The 14270-nt window shown below is 50.3% G+C and overlaps 5 protein-coding genes across 5 annotated transcripts; 2 read left to right on the top strand and 3 right to left on the bottom strand.

Annotated features, from left to right (window-relative positions):
• Positions 1-233: 233 nt before the first annotated feature.
• On the bottom strand, positions 234-1985 carry CGCS363_v004093 (Cytochrome P450 monooxygenase TRI13; the record flags this gene model as incomplete). Its single annotated transcript, XM_036635942.1, has 1 exon — positions 234-1985. The coding sequence occupies one exon, from the start codon at positions 1983-1985 to the stop codon at positions 234-236; it is 1752 nt and encodes a 583-aa protein (XP_036497906.1).
• Positions 1986-2611: 626 nt separating this feature from the next.
• Positions 2612-4690, bottom strand: Laccase-1 (Laccase; the record flags this gene model as incomplete). Its single annotated transcript, XM_036635941.1, has 5 exons — positions 2612-3049; positions 3100-4081; positions 4134-4215; positions 4270-4348; positions 4406-4690. 5 exons carry the CDS (start codon positions 4688-4690, stop codon positions 2612-2614), a joined length of 1866 nt encoding a protein of 621 aa, XP_036497907.1.
• Positions 4691-7565: 2875 nt separating this feature from the next.
• On the top strand, positions 7566-8249 carry CGCS363_v004091 (uncharacterized protein; the record flags this gene model as incomplete). Its single annotated transcript, XM_036635940.1, has 1 exon — positions 7566-8249. One exon carries the CDS (start codon positions 7566-7568, stop codon positions 8247-8249), a length of 684 nt encoding a protein of 227 aa, XP_036497904.1.
• Positions 8250-8342: 93 nt separating this feature from the next.
• terJ-1 (Efflux pump terJ) lies at positions 8343-10048 on the bottom strand (the record flags this gene model as incomplete). The annotated part of the gene is made up of 3 exons (XM_036635939.1): positions 8343-8943; positions 9001-9809; positions 9875-10048. 3 exons carry the CDS (start codon positions 10046-10048, stop codon positions 8343-8345), a joined length of 1584 nt encoding a protein of 527 aa, XP_036497905.1.
• A 1100-nt stretch (positions 10049-11148) lies between these two features.
• Positions 11149-11979, top strand: CGCS363_v004089 (uncharacterized protein; the record flags this gene model as incomplete). The annotated part of the gene is made up of 1 exon (XM_036635938.1): positions 11149-11979. One exon carries the CDS (start codon positions 11149-11151, stop codon positions 11977-11979), a length of 831 nt encoding a protein of 276 aa, XP_036498931.1.
• Between the last annotated feature and the right edge of the window lie 2291 nt (positions 11980-14270).

Here is a 14270-nt window from a genome sequence, read left to right as displayed (position 1 = left end):
CATCATTTAAGGTAGAGGGCCAGCTGTCTTATCGACAGTCTTGGATCATTGGATCATGCTAGTGCCACTGCACAGGGCCACAAGTGGACATCAATCGGTTGTACAGGGCCAGGGCCTTAGATACCAGCAACCTATTAATTCCGATACCCTTCTTGCAAATTCCAGAGATGACAAACGACTGGTTGAATGCCTTTCTCTCCAAGTGTGACCAATGTGAACCCCACATAAGGATTCTAGGTTTCAACATTCTTCAGGCGGACGTAACACTGCGTAGGTTCCCTCGCAAATCTCTGTATGCCCTCATACCCGTTTAACTCAGATGGCAGCGGCAAGAGTTGAAAGTGCCATACAATGAGTGCAAATTCAATCTTCAGCGTTTGCAAGCCCAGCTTTTTGCCAAAGCACCCGCGCGGACCCAATCCAAACGCTAGCGTTGGGCCAGCCATAGGATCAAAGACCCCATCGCTCTCGTCTTTTGCAGTCTTATCATGTTTGAGCCATCTCTCCGGCCTAAAAGCAGCAATGTCGTCGTCAGCCCATGCGCCGGTCAGAGCCTTGTTTTGGTCGCGGCGTGCACCAGGGCTGCGGGACTTGTCGTCGACAGGCATATTAGGCTCAAGATATCCAGGACCATTGGCCATGAGGAAGACGTTTGTACCCTTAGGGATATGTCGGCCTAACACTGTAGTATCCTGCAAAGCCTCGCGAACGACAAAGGCAATTGGTCCTGAATGGCGCAAGACTTCCTCAACCATGGCATCGAGGTACGGTACCTGAGCCTTGATGAGCTCCTGGTACGTAGGGGTCCTTTTCTCGTTGACAGCTTCAGGAAACGCGGCACGCAGAGCGCTCCGCAGACGATCTTGACTTGCTGGATTGTCGGCCAAATACTTGACACCCCAGGCCATGGCAGTAGCGGATGTATCATGGCCGGCCATCATGAATCCAAAGAATTCGTCGAAGATGGAACGTTTGTAGTAGTCCGGCTTGCGACCCTCTTTGGCAGCAACTTCTCTCTCTCGCAAGAGCACCGAGTGAAGTGCGCTCCAAGGCTCCGTTTTGCCGCCCTCAATGAGTTGCACCGACTCAGTGATCCTATCACGAATGTAGCCATCCTTGACAGCTGTAGCCTTTTTCATGTAAGGGAACTTTCGAAGCACCCAGGATGTGAGAACTGGTGCCGGTGACAGCTGCGTGTCGGTAACCGAGTTCGTCAAAGTGAGAACGGCAGCAAAAAGATCGGGTATAGTGCCTTCTGCAAACACAACCTCTTCATCCGCACCCCTGAGAGTCTCCGGAGCTGACTGTTTCACTGCGTTCAGTTGATGAATAGTAATACTCTGCGACTCCGGAAGTCCGAATGAGGACGCAAAGATAGAATCCAGTGCTGCATGGGTAATGTCATGATGGGCCGAGAACGGTCGGCCCCTAGCTTGCTCACATTTGACTTGCCACACCTTGATCAAAGTACTGATTGATTTATAGACCTCTGGGGCGCTGACTTGAGTGATGAAAGTAGGCGCCATCAAATGATTGATCAAGTTGCGGGGTCTCTTGAATTTTGGATCTGCAGACCGGAACTGGATATGCTGTTCCGGCAATATCCCTCCGATGAGCTCGCCGAAGAAGCTACTTCGGTCAAACTCCTTTCGGCGAAGAAGGATGTCTTGGCTCTCGAAGGGATCAGTGAGGACCACCCAAGGAAGGGACCCAGGCTTGATAAATGCTTGGATAATTGGGCTTTTGTGACGTGTGGTCAGGGACGTGAGCCAGCAGAAAATACGTTTGGTTCGCAAGACGTATCCCATCATCTCGGGAATATCCCCAAAAACATGGCTCGCTGCTTTCTCATTATACGGTATTCCAGCGAGAGGCTTGGGGAGGAGCAGGTGACGGATGAAGATGAATCCGAGGAGGATCGAAAGGGCTGTGAAGGCCCATCCGTTGAGTAACCAAGAACCCCAGCGTAACTGAGTTTCGTCCATGTTGGTTTTTGCAATTGAAGGGGGAAGATCAGAAAAAGTTCAGAGACGATAGAGAGGTTGAGACTTCTTCTCTTCAGCCTACCGGACCTGGGACTTTTGTAGGGCAACACGGAGAAACTGAAGGACTTTGAAGTAATCAGCTACCAATGATTCGTGGACAACACCCGGCTTACATGCAAGTAAGACGACATCCTTGTCTGATGAGCCATCGTTAGCCCCATGGTCTATGAAATATTCGGAGCACTCCGTTGCAACCTGACCTGTCTCCCTCGAGTACACGTAATTACCAAATTTGAATTCGCGTGCGACGCTACCAGTTTTGGTAATTTATCATCGTATTAATTCGACATGTACACAAAGTATCAAGCTCATGTGTATTTTCTCAAATTCAAATCCATCCAACTCTCATAGTGTACATAAGGTAAGGAAAGTAAATCAATTAGGAAAGACGCGGAATTTTCTTTCGATCTATGATGCGCCCGCTTTCTCGTTCGTGATCATGCCATGCCCTTCGCCCAAGACCCAATTCCCTCATTTGCCCATGCATCCAGACCCTGAAGAAGCACAAATTTGCAAGCCCCTAGCCAATGCTAATTCATGAAATGCGGTAGATTCCAATGCGATGTCTAGGCTGCAATACGCTTACGCAAGCCAGAGTCAGTCTGCTGGAAGGGAGCATTGGCCGAGTAATCACCCCATGAGTCGCAGGTCTGGTCAATGTCGCTAATCTTCATGGTGCTGGCAATATCATTTGAGCGCTCGAGGAACTGAACACTCAGACCCTGGCTGACGTGCCACGCAATGTGACAATGGAAGAGCCAGGCTCCCGGGTTGTCTGACTTGAAGGCAACGACGAGCCAGCCACGACCAGGCAACTGTGTAACGTCGCGACGGGTCGGGTTCTTGAAGTTGAGCTTGGACGTGTCTGACTGCGCGTTGAAGCGGACACCGTCACCACGACCACTGGAGGCAGGCTCAGAGTGACCAAGGATATAGAAGTCATGGCCGTGAAGATGCATTGGGTGAGGAGCAGGGAAAAGATTCTCGATAACCCAGTAGGTCCACTGCGGAGTATTAGTCTCACGACAAATTCGTTGTATAGGGGGTTGCTCACCTTGTTCTCGTCAGGAACCTTGAAAAGGTTGTAAGCCGCAGGATAGTCGGTCTTGTTCTGGGCGATATACTGCAACGTTGGGGTATCCCAGTTGATGTCCATGTTCTGGCCATTGACCTTCCAGTAGACCTGCTGACTGCTGGTGGTTCTGCTGGTATCAACAGTAACGTCAAGCGTGTCATCATCAGTCTTCTGGAAGCCGTTTTGGTCTACGTCGACACTGTACATGGGCTCGAAGTCCGTCTTGTCCTGGCACTGAGCATCCGTAATAGCCTTGCCGGCGTCGCGGGGCAACGCCTTAGTGCTGGCACCTTCGTACTGGAAGATCGAGGCAGGCTTGTTCATATTTGAAGTGCCGCAGAGCCTGTTGGAAGGGAAAGAAACGTTGAACCAGTAGGCTCCGGGGTCCTGATCAGCCTTGATGATGACCTCATAGCGCTGTCCGACACTCAAGTACAGCGAGTCTGTCTCAAATGGCTTCACAGGTACAAGATCATTGTTGACAACCGTCATCTTGTGGTCCACAAGTTGAACGGAGAAAGTGTTGTCGACCGACATGTTGATAAGACTGATCTTATGAGTCTTGCCTGGCTTGAGTGTGACCCGAGAGTAGTTGCCGCCACCGTTTTTGTTGACGTTCGTTCCGTTGAAGAGGATGTTGTCACTAGCAGGGACAGCCGCAGGCGCGGTGAAGCTAGATCGAATCTCATCGGCTCCCTTGTAGTACCAATCCGTGAGGGTGTAGACACCCAAATCCTCATCCCAGTTCGCCGACGTAGGGCCGTTGATCTTGATGGCACCGACGATACCGTTGGCGTACTGGTCAGAGAAATGAGAGTGGTACCATGAAGATCCGTACTGCTCTGCCTTCCATTTGTATGTCTTGCTGGAGCCAGGCGCGAGGGGGCATTCCGTAATGCCGTTCACACCATCATTAACGTTGTTGTTGAACATACGGAGACCGTGCCAATGGATTGAAGTACTGGATGGCGTTAGTTCTGTCAGGTTGACATAAGGATCTGATTGCTGCGTACCCGTTTGTCCTCAGGTTGTTGACAACCCGCACTTCAACGTGATCTCCCCAGTCAGCTTCAATCGTCGGGCCAGGGAAGGCACCTTCAAAACGTTTAGCAACAAACTTTCATCACATCGAACGGCTATAGGACTCACCGTTGATAAGCATCGCAGAGTTCTTGCTCATTCCATCTCCACCCGTGAAGGATGTGTGCTCGGTGAGCACCAATTCGTACTGAAGGTTCTGGTCAGCACACCAGCCGCTGTCTTGTTAAACTTGTGACCGGCTTACTTGGCGAGTAATTCCAGTGTCTGGAGTCTTGTCCTCATAGGCGGTGTTGATGTCAAACCCATCCATCCAGCAGCCTCTGCTATCGGGAGCATTGCAAGACTTGTTGACCGGTTCCGGTGTGTTGGAGGCTGCAGGAGCGCTGGGTGCCGGAGCATTCGGGGCGCCCGATGGTACAGAGGGGGAAGACTGTCTCTTTGAGACACCGTTACCGGAGGATGACTTGGGTGCTGCCGCCGCTAGGCCGTACAGAAGGAACACGACGCCCTTCGAGAGCGTGGACCTCATATTGATGGCGTATTGAGCAACAATGATTTGGGGATGTTTACTCGACGTTTGGTCGTGACGCTGTATCTTGGAAGTGTGAGTCGACTTCGCCTACGTTCTCATGAAGGAGATGGAGAGGTGAAATTTGCTTACCCTAAGCTGCTCAAACGTCTGATCCGGTTACAGACCGATCAATCTTCGATGAACGAAAGAAGAAGAAAGAGGGAGGCAAGCCACGGAGAGATCTTCCAGAATCCTCAACTTCAACGGTCGATCCAACCTGTAGATAAGGTCAGAAGCTGGTCCTTGGCGGTGGCCAACACGCGATTAACCTCGAAAGCACGGTCTTGTCGTTCGGGAATGACCCGCGGTCTAGCCTTGTTTTGTCGTCCTTTGCGAAGAACCGGTGGATTTTGCGCCGCTCAGAGGAGCCCTGTTTACACCCCACGTACCAGCAGGAGATCTTTATACCAAGAGCCCGGATATCTTGTTTCAACATTCGGATCGGCAGTCATATCAGATGGTGTTCCAGCCAGTCTGATGGCGAGGATTGAGCGGTGCAGTTGCGGTTGGTGCCTTGTCAAGTCGGTCCCGAGCCATGATCGCCGCCTTGGTAAACGGTTCGACGTGTCAGTGTCAGATGTCTTTTCTGCCTGGCTGTGTGTAGCGCGCAGGTCCGACTGAGCGGCAAGTATGCGCCTGTCCTTGTCGGGTAGTGTCATGGACCCGACAAATTGAGCATGCAAGGCAGGGCAGGTTCAGACCAGCCTGCAGGTCGCGAGGCAATCTGGGCATGAAGCTGTATGCGACAAGAAAAGAGGGACGCCACCATGCAACCCTCGGGCGGCTTTCGGGTTCGTAAGGGTTCCGCGGCGATGATGGCTATATCGGCACACAGTGGCTCATCTCACAGAAGGAGCATCCGTTGCATGATGAATCATGAATATGTACGGTGCTGTACCCCTTCATGAAAGCCGTTAAGCGCGCTCTCTTAAGCGCCCGAGGAGATGTTGTTTCTCTCTCGTGAAGCATGGGTATGCTGACATGTCAATCCTTCTTGCCCCAGAATCTCTAATCCGCCAAATCCTGAGGACCTAATTTCATTGTGGCAATAGCCTACATCTGTCAAAGGATCCCATACCTCGACTCCAAACAACGGCGTCGATTCGCTCAGGACAGCGACCGTGTTCGGCCGTGTCTTGGCTCTGTGTAAGCAAAGCGTATCTTGCGTTTGGCAGCTGAAGGTCTGAGCATTGTGGCTTATACGTGTCAAAAGTTGAAATAGGTCCATCGCCTCCTTCAAAAACAAAATACGCTCGGCCCGGGCAAGCGGCAACTTGCACTTATTCCCCGCCGCTAGGTCCTCTGGCCCGTCTTACCCCCACGGACTCTTCACTTAGGCACTGTGCCTATTGCTTGTCTTGTTCCTTGTCGGCGCATGTGGCGGTTGGCGAGTTCAAGTCTAAAACAACCGTGCGGCTGTATGAGAGGATGTAGGCTGAGGGAGGAAGAAGAGAGTTTGGAGGATTTCATATTCTGCCCGAGGATCGAATCAAAACGGCGTTCTTGGATGCACGAATGAAGCAAGCGCGCTTTTGGTGTTTCTTGCCACCTTTCTAAACAGTCATCTCAGAAACGTGCGGGTGTCAAGTTTGACGTGGCCCATTATACTGGTAACGAAGACGTTGCAAGACGTCTGGTACCCGAAAATTTCCGCCACTGGGTGCCGATGGCGGAAGTGAGTGATCTCTTCCCCGAATCTGCCAAGATACGCGCGGCTACAGCGACAGAGACCGTTCAGCGGGGGCGAAAGGGGACAGATTCGCCTGAAGTCGCAGGCGTTGAGGCAAGTACAGCTCGACTCAGCCGACTCTCAGTCCGCGAACGACAAAGGTCGGCGAGCGGCTATCTCTGACCCCGACCCCGGCGGATCGGGTCCTTTGAGGAAGGATTCATGATAGGGCTGCTCAATGCGATGTTTTCTTGGCATTATCAGATGAGCTAGGACGGGAGAGTCCTGTGATCCTTCTACAATTTCTGATAATAGATTTCTTCAGCCGCATTCCAAGGAACACCCCCATCTCAACTAGGCAGTCACATCAAAATGACTGATGTGAGATGCTTGAAGAGACGATAGAAATAAAGGAACCCCAAATTTTCAGATTTAATCTGCCGCGGTTAGCACAAGCAGTGCTCGTTTCCTACCACTGACATATCAGGTACTGACAGAATGATACTGTTGACACCACACAGTCTCTACGCACGCATTAAACAAATGGGCCGGACGCCAAACCTGAGCAGGTGCTGCGTCACAGACGTCTTCTCTACGCGCAAACCTCAATTGTTGATTTTGGGCCAGTCACGCTTTCTACAAAAGAAATTAGGTACTCAGGAAAGCATGATCTGCGCCATCAAGAACGAGTCAGGCAGTCTTGCGCGCCCCATTCAATAGCTTAAAATGAAAGTTGTTGGTTCGCATCACATTTGTTCAAGCAGATTGAAACGGGATCGTTGAATCGCATTACGATGGTCAGATTTTGCTCGATCCATAGCGCAGGTCGAGCAAAGGGCCAATTCCGTGGACAGAAGCTTTACAAAACGTGGTTCTGGCGTCTGGAGAGGGAGCTTGTGGGCTCATCCTTGTGTGCTTGACACGTTGGGTTTGGGCCATGTGTTCATCATCAGATGAGGAACTGGACCAGGTAAAAGTCCGAACTTCGAACAAGGTGCAGACAAACATCAACATCCATCTATGCCGGACAGAAATCCAAGGAAATCCAAGGAACGAGAAACCTTCACCAAAATAGAACTTCTTTTCGCTTGGCATACGATCAGCCAATTCAATAAATTAACAAATCCCCAAAAGCTCAAAGTACGACGCAATCTTCTACAGAACATGCCGGCCGACTACTCCGCTCTGCCGAATTCCACAGACGCTGCCGAATCCAAAGAGAATGAAGCCGAACCAGAACCTCCGAACGCGCAGAGGGCCGCTCACAGAAGGCTCTCCTTCTATACTCAGTTACTACTCCTCAACATCCTGGTCGCTGCTCTGGGTGTTCTCTCTACCGCGGTTTATGTGAGAGATCAGAAATTCAGTCCCCGTCCACCACACCCATTGGAATGTAGCTGCGGCTCTTCCATCGCCGAAGCGAAGAAATTGGACTGCAAATACGACAGCTTGTCGGTGTCTTGGCTGCCGCCACACTGTCGGGACGACGAGCTTACCGCTGAGTTCGAGCGCGCTGGCCCTGGGCCCAACGGGTCTTGGCCGTACTACAAAGATAATGCCGCCAACGTATCTACAAACATTGGTGAAATCTCTCTTTTAGTGGACTTGCCTCCCGACCAGGCATACTTCTACACCACAAATGGCTGGCATGTCGCACATTGTGCTTTCTACTGGAGGAAACAGTATAGACTGAGAGATAAAGGCTTCATGACAGAGAAGCGGTATGATAAGGAAAGCCACATTGAGCATTGCTACGATGTATTCAAGTCTGAAGATCCAAAGCAGGCAGTGAAGGTTGCGGCGCCGGTATGGCTTGGTGGGGACGGTTCCGACGGCCATGATGTTTGAAATTTTGTGAAGCGCAAAGCGATTAGAAGAGATCTGAATATCTCGGGTTGTGTAATAATTAATCGTACACTATCTTAGTCAAAACAGTTATTATCATGACGATTTGCCTTGGTTCGCGACCGGCGTCTCCCTGAGGGCGCTGCCAACGGCTTCACTTTGCAATTGCTCGCGCTCGTCAGCGGTCAGATCCCCCTTGGCTTTGTCAATCCTTATCCCCACCACAATGATTAGTATGGCCGCTCCTGCACATGCAGCACCCATGATGAAAGCAATCTTGTATCCTTCCTTGAGGTTGTTTGGTGATGCCTGCGCTGCGGCCAAATCGGCCCAACCAAGGAAGAAGCTGATACCCAAGAAAAGAAGGCCGTTGACGCATGCACCGGCGATGCCTTGTTGATCGCTGCGTACACTAGTGGTAATGAAAATATTGCTGACATTGTACATAATATCAATGCCGATCGTCGCGCAGATCATGGCGGGAAACACCCACGCCCAGTAGTTGGGGTTTTCAGGTATCAAGATGAAAAGAAGGCTTGATACCAACATCCCCGTGACGGAGAGAAGCAGCAGGATGGTCCCTGAAAGCTTGTGCAACACCGCCCCGCCAACGATGGCGATAATGACACCTCCAATCGCAAGAGGTGCAAACCAGGCGGCAGCCAACAGTGGGGGAATGTGAAGGATGGTCTCGATGCTGATTGAAGCGGTTAGTTTGTGACTCTCGATGATAGTGGAGTGATTAAGTACTTACTAGAAACTGGCATAGAGAAGATAGATTCCAAACGACCCAAAAGCAGCAAAGAGACAACAGAACAACGCGATTGTGTACTTGGGGGCAAACAGCTTGGGAGGAAGAAGCGGTGCTGTTGATACCCATCCTTGTACGTAAACAAAGGCCCCAAGAAATATGATGCCGCCAATGAATGTTACCAGGATCTGTGGCGATGCCCAGCCCTTGGGTACGTGAGGGCTATCGGTGATGGCGTAGACCAAGAGCATCAACCCCGGAATCGACGTGGCGCATCCCCACCAATCCATGGGCATGCGCGCCTGGTGAATCTGTCTGGGAACACAGAAAAAGGTGAGGATACATACAAAGGTCAGGAGTATGCAGCCGATCCAGAAAAACCAGCTCCAGCTCAAAAATTGACCCGACACGCCGGCAATAAAAATCCCCGAGAAGAAACCAAAAGGCGCGCAGCCCCCGTAAAGACTGAAGACGATATTCTTCCGGCGGCCAGGTCGGTATACGCTGCCTAACAGAGAGATACCTGAAGGCAGGAAGGCAGCCGCGCCGAGGCCTTGAAGCGCGCGGCAGACAACCAGCATGATGTAATTGCGGCTGAAGCCTCCAATGAGGGACCACGCAGCCATCCATGCATTACCGGCAAGGAACATGGGGAAGCCCCCGTACATGTCTGTAAGTCGTCCAAAGGGTAGAAGAAACCCCCCGGCAACTAGAGAGAAGACACTGGACGGCCAAGTCTTATCATTTGCAGAGAAGTGAAGGTCGGATATTAGGTTGGGTAGAAGGACGTTGAAGCCGCTAATGAGGAACTCCTGTAGATGAAAGTTTAGCTCTCCGCAGAGGAGTACGTGGAACTCAGATTGAAAAGTTGACGTACTGCCATTATATTGGACAGCAGCACTGACGCGCAGAATCCAACTTCTTGCAAGGTGTTACTGAAGACCTCAGGCCGCTGACGCCCTAATCGTTCTTGTTCTTTTTCATCGAGGGTTGTTTGGTTGTCCGGGGATGAGTTGCGCCCCTGCTCGGCTTCAACTACTGAATTACCCATATTGACTCAGGAGGACCAGAAGACGGCAAAGGAAATAGGAGGCAATTGACTGTGTACTCGCTTTACCCTTAGACAGGAGGCGCGCAGACAGGCGTATAAGAACGTTTAGAAACAACATGTTCACGATTCTAGGCGAAAGTTTCCAGGCAAATTTAGGCAAATTGAGGTTGAGCAGAAACACGAAACTGATTCAAGCTCACAGGAACCCACCAGGGAGGTGTCATCAGTAATGAAGACGTTCGCAATCAAGCATTTTGATTTCATAATACTTACACTCCGTTGCGTTGACAGCGTCCGCCCCCCTTTTTTTTCCCCGCTTATGCAAAAACATGAAAAAAAGCCAATTTTACGCTGTGACGCGCATTTCTCTGCATCGCACGCAAAACGCGTCAAAGTCATCACCAACACCTCAATTGCCGTCAATCACTATAGTCCCAGTAGTATTCAAACGTATAACTACACGATAGAGACATAAGGTGTGTATTTCATGCTTCCGTAGCAGTCAATCTACCCATCGAGGCATTGCCAACCCAGCTAGTCACCTCATCCCCATACCATTCGACCAACAAAAGGTCTATTTTCGTCATGAGAGATCAAGATGACATTTGCTGAGGAACAGAAGAAGAGACCTGCTGTATGACTTTATATATCTACTCAGCATACGGTTTGTATGGCTCTGAGTAATATATAAGCATACCAAGGGGCTTGATACGGTTCTTCAGAGCAAATGCTTTGGCAGTCAACAGGATTAATGACTCTCCTGATAGCTCAGCTTGTTCACGATATTGAGCAAGAGTCTACTGCTGTATAGATTGTGCCCTGTTACTTACAGTTTGCCGCTGGTCAGTACATGTCCGTGGTTTATTATATCAGATACATCGAGAAAGACGCCGGGCGACGACGACGATACAATGGCGCCCAGAATATCGAATCTACAGCTATCGACGATCGCGATGATACTGCCATTCGAAGACCAAAAGACCCACGAGCTGGCAAGTATCGTTGGCTGTACCGAACGAACGATTCGACGACATAGATCACGACGTAATATCACTGGCGAAGTGCAGAGATATAAGAGGTGCCGCCAGAGTCGACAAAAGATGGAAATATGGCATCGTACAGAGCTTCTTGAACTACTGCAGTACCGCAGCGATCTATCTCTTGAAGAGATGCAAGATTTCCTATTTGAAGCCTTCGAGATCCAGATCAGTCGTTCTGCAATCAGTCGACAGTTAAACTCAGCTGGCTGGACGAACAAGAAGTCCAAGATTATTGCTGCTCAGCGAAGTGACGAACTACGATACGAGTACTTGTACCGTATACGACGATATCGCCCCGACCAGCTGGTATTCGTCGACGAATCCGGCGTCAATAAGGATACTGGGATACGGAGGACTGGATGGGCGCCGAAAGGGCTTGCTGCGTTTCGAACTGCAGAGATTGATCGGTTTCAGAACTCTCGCGTACAGATCCTGCCAGCCCTCACGTTGAGCGGTATCCTACACTTGACTACGTATTATGGTACGACTGACGGCGATGGGTTCTTTCGTTGGCTACAGGAGTGCCTTATCCCGAAATGTGGGCGTTTTCCAGAGCCAAACTCTGTCATCGTTATGGATAACCTCTCCTGCCATCGTATACCTGAAATCGAGGGTTTATGCCGGGTATCAGGTGTCCATCTCGAGTTTCTGCCTCCGTATTCACCAGACTTCAACCCCATCGAAGAGTACTTCGGCGATCTAAAGCGATACATCAGGAAGACGTATTCGAAGTGGAACAACGATGAGAATGACACTCGGGATTTCATGGAATATCTACGTGACTGCGCTATGGAGATTGGGTATCGTCTACCCCAGATCGAGGGCCATTTCCGCCATTCGTTCGTCAACTTTGATGGGACAGAGCATATATTTGACGATATCGAACTATAAAAGGGAGGATTTGCTGCCAATATTGAACATCAGCAAGCAATCCAAATTTTCATCGTGCGTTCGCGCGCAATAGATCTTAATCGTGTCGTCATATGATGGTCAATCATCAAATCCATGATTGTAGCCAACAAGATTGCCAAAAGGTTAGCCACAAGCGCACCAGAACACAAAAAATATACCGTCGTCCATTGTTTTCGTCGGTAGCTACGTATACATATCAATTTTGCCTGTATAACGGCTGAAACGCGTTGTTGATGCTTGTGACGATGATTTGTGATGATGACACGTCATCACGATCAGAGACTTCAACCATAGTCAGAGACTTCAACTGCCCCTAACCAGTATCGGGATGGACCGAAGTGTATTGTTTGCAGATCCAAAATAACAGTAATTCTATTGCTTTTATACGTATAGAGCGGCAGTGTTGAATCTACGGCTATGGGTAGACTTTTCCGTGGTTGAACACGTCATGCAAAAAAAATCGCGCATACAGTCAAACTTCACACCACTCTTGCTGTATCACTCTTCTTCGTTATCCTCCTCCGAGTAATACGTCTCTGTTGACGACGTATCACTCGAGATTTCAATCTGATTGTCCTCATCGCCTTGCTCGATTTCGTCTTGTTCGATCTGTAACTGCGTGGGCAGCATCTGCGACGCTGACAGCAGTGGTGACGAAACGAAACCAAAGAGTTCCGAAACGCCTACAAAGTTAGCCATATTCGACAGTAAACAGCTCTATATACACTCACCACGTCGACCAACTTCAACTGGCGTACCACGGATCTCTTGCTCGATGGATTGACGTGGCACTAGGGCGTCGATATGTCGGGATGACCCCAACTCGCCTGAAACTAGCGCCGCAGAGTTTTCAACTGGCGCCGCCGCCGTCCCTCCTGGCAATCCAGCGTATATTCTTGTATAAACATCTCCTTCTGACTCTCGATGGTTTGAATGAAGTTCAGAGTGAGATACCACGTCGGAGAGGGCGTCAGACTGCCCTCCGTAGTAGGCGCTGTTGTCTATGAAGGATTTGATCGAGTTCCTGACATCTTCGGTAAGATCTTGAGTAAAACCCTGTTCAGTAAACCAAATATCTGGTAACTTGCGAATTGCCCGCAAGCTACTGTCTACTGATCGCAGTTTCTGTAGCTTCTTTCTGAACCCTTCGTCGACGTTATATCGCTTGCCGCGGACGGATATAAACCACTTGATGAAGCTGGCCACTTGATCTAGAGCTTTTCGAGGCGAATCCGGTACCACTGGCGAGGACGAACGAATCGGGAGTGCGATACTTGGTTGACGAGTGCTTGGAAGGTTCAATGGCGGAAGAGTTGGCAACGAATACTGTGAGATGTTCGCATATGGCCAATATGCCGGCGGCGGCGGCGCCGGCGGCGGCAGCTGTACGTATGGGTTAGGATATTGAAGATGACGATCTGGCGCCCCCGCGTTGCCGTATATATTGACGATGGCGTTGCTGTTGGCGTTGGTTAGGCCAGATCTTGACCCTGATGATGGAAGTGCGGCATTTTCAGCCTTCTCTTCCGTCATCACTGTCGTCTCCTGGTTATCATCAACCTCCACGATATTCTTACTTCTCTTGCCCTGGCGTTTCTGATCCTCTATAAACTGGTCGTGAAGAATCTCACCAAGCAGTTCTTTAGGTGGTTCCATATTGTCAACGCCAGCCTGTCCAGTCATAATAGCCTTCGCCCACTTCTCTATATGGTGAGATTTGATCTTGTAGTGCTTCTGGCCTAGTATATAGCACCAGTTGAACTTCTCGTCGCCCGAACTATTCTTACATCTCTGGTACTCTGGGCAGATGTGCGTACGGAGAAGTTGTCTGTGCATACCCTCCTTCCGACGCTCGACGTTTGCAGGATCGTTAGCCTCACGATCGATCGCCTCTTGCATGCCGGCTGAAACGCCTGCTCGGCCACCTTTTCGAGGCGTTCGTACGCCAGTCACTATACCACCAGAGATTGGTACGGCGCTGTATTGCCACTTGACGGTGAGGTGGACTTCACCCCTCTCTTCAGCTTGTTCAAGAGAGGGGACAATATCAACCCATGGAATACTTGGCCAAGTGACCCCTCCAGTAGACGGATAGACCCGAGTGAAGATTGGTGTTGGTTTAGATGCGTTGGTGGGCTTCCTCCAAGCAACGACAACAGCGATATTGGCCTTCTTCACAATATACGAGTGAGCCACTTCTGCCTCAAGTTGGGCGCCGCTGTCTGCCTCCCAGTCTCTACTATTCGCATCTAATACAGGAGCAATACTGA

The sequence above is a fragment of the Colletotrichum siamense genome (genome assembly GCF_013390195.1).
Source record: "Colletotrichum siamense strain Cg363 chromosome Unknown KSG_Cg363_contig03, whole genome shotgun sequence".
Classification (NCBI taxonomy): Eukaryota; Fungi; Ascomycota; class Sordariomycetes; order Glomerellales; family Glomerellaceae; genus Colletotrichum; species Colletotrichum siamense.
This window is presented reverse-complemented; position numbering and strand designations above follow the sequence as displayed.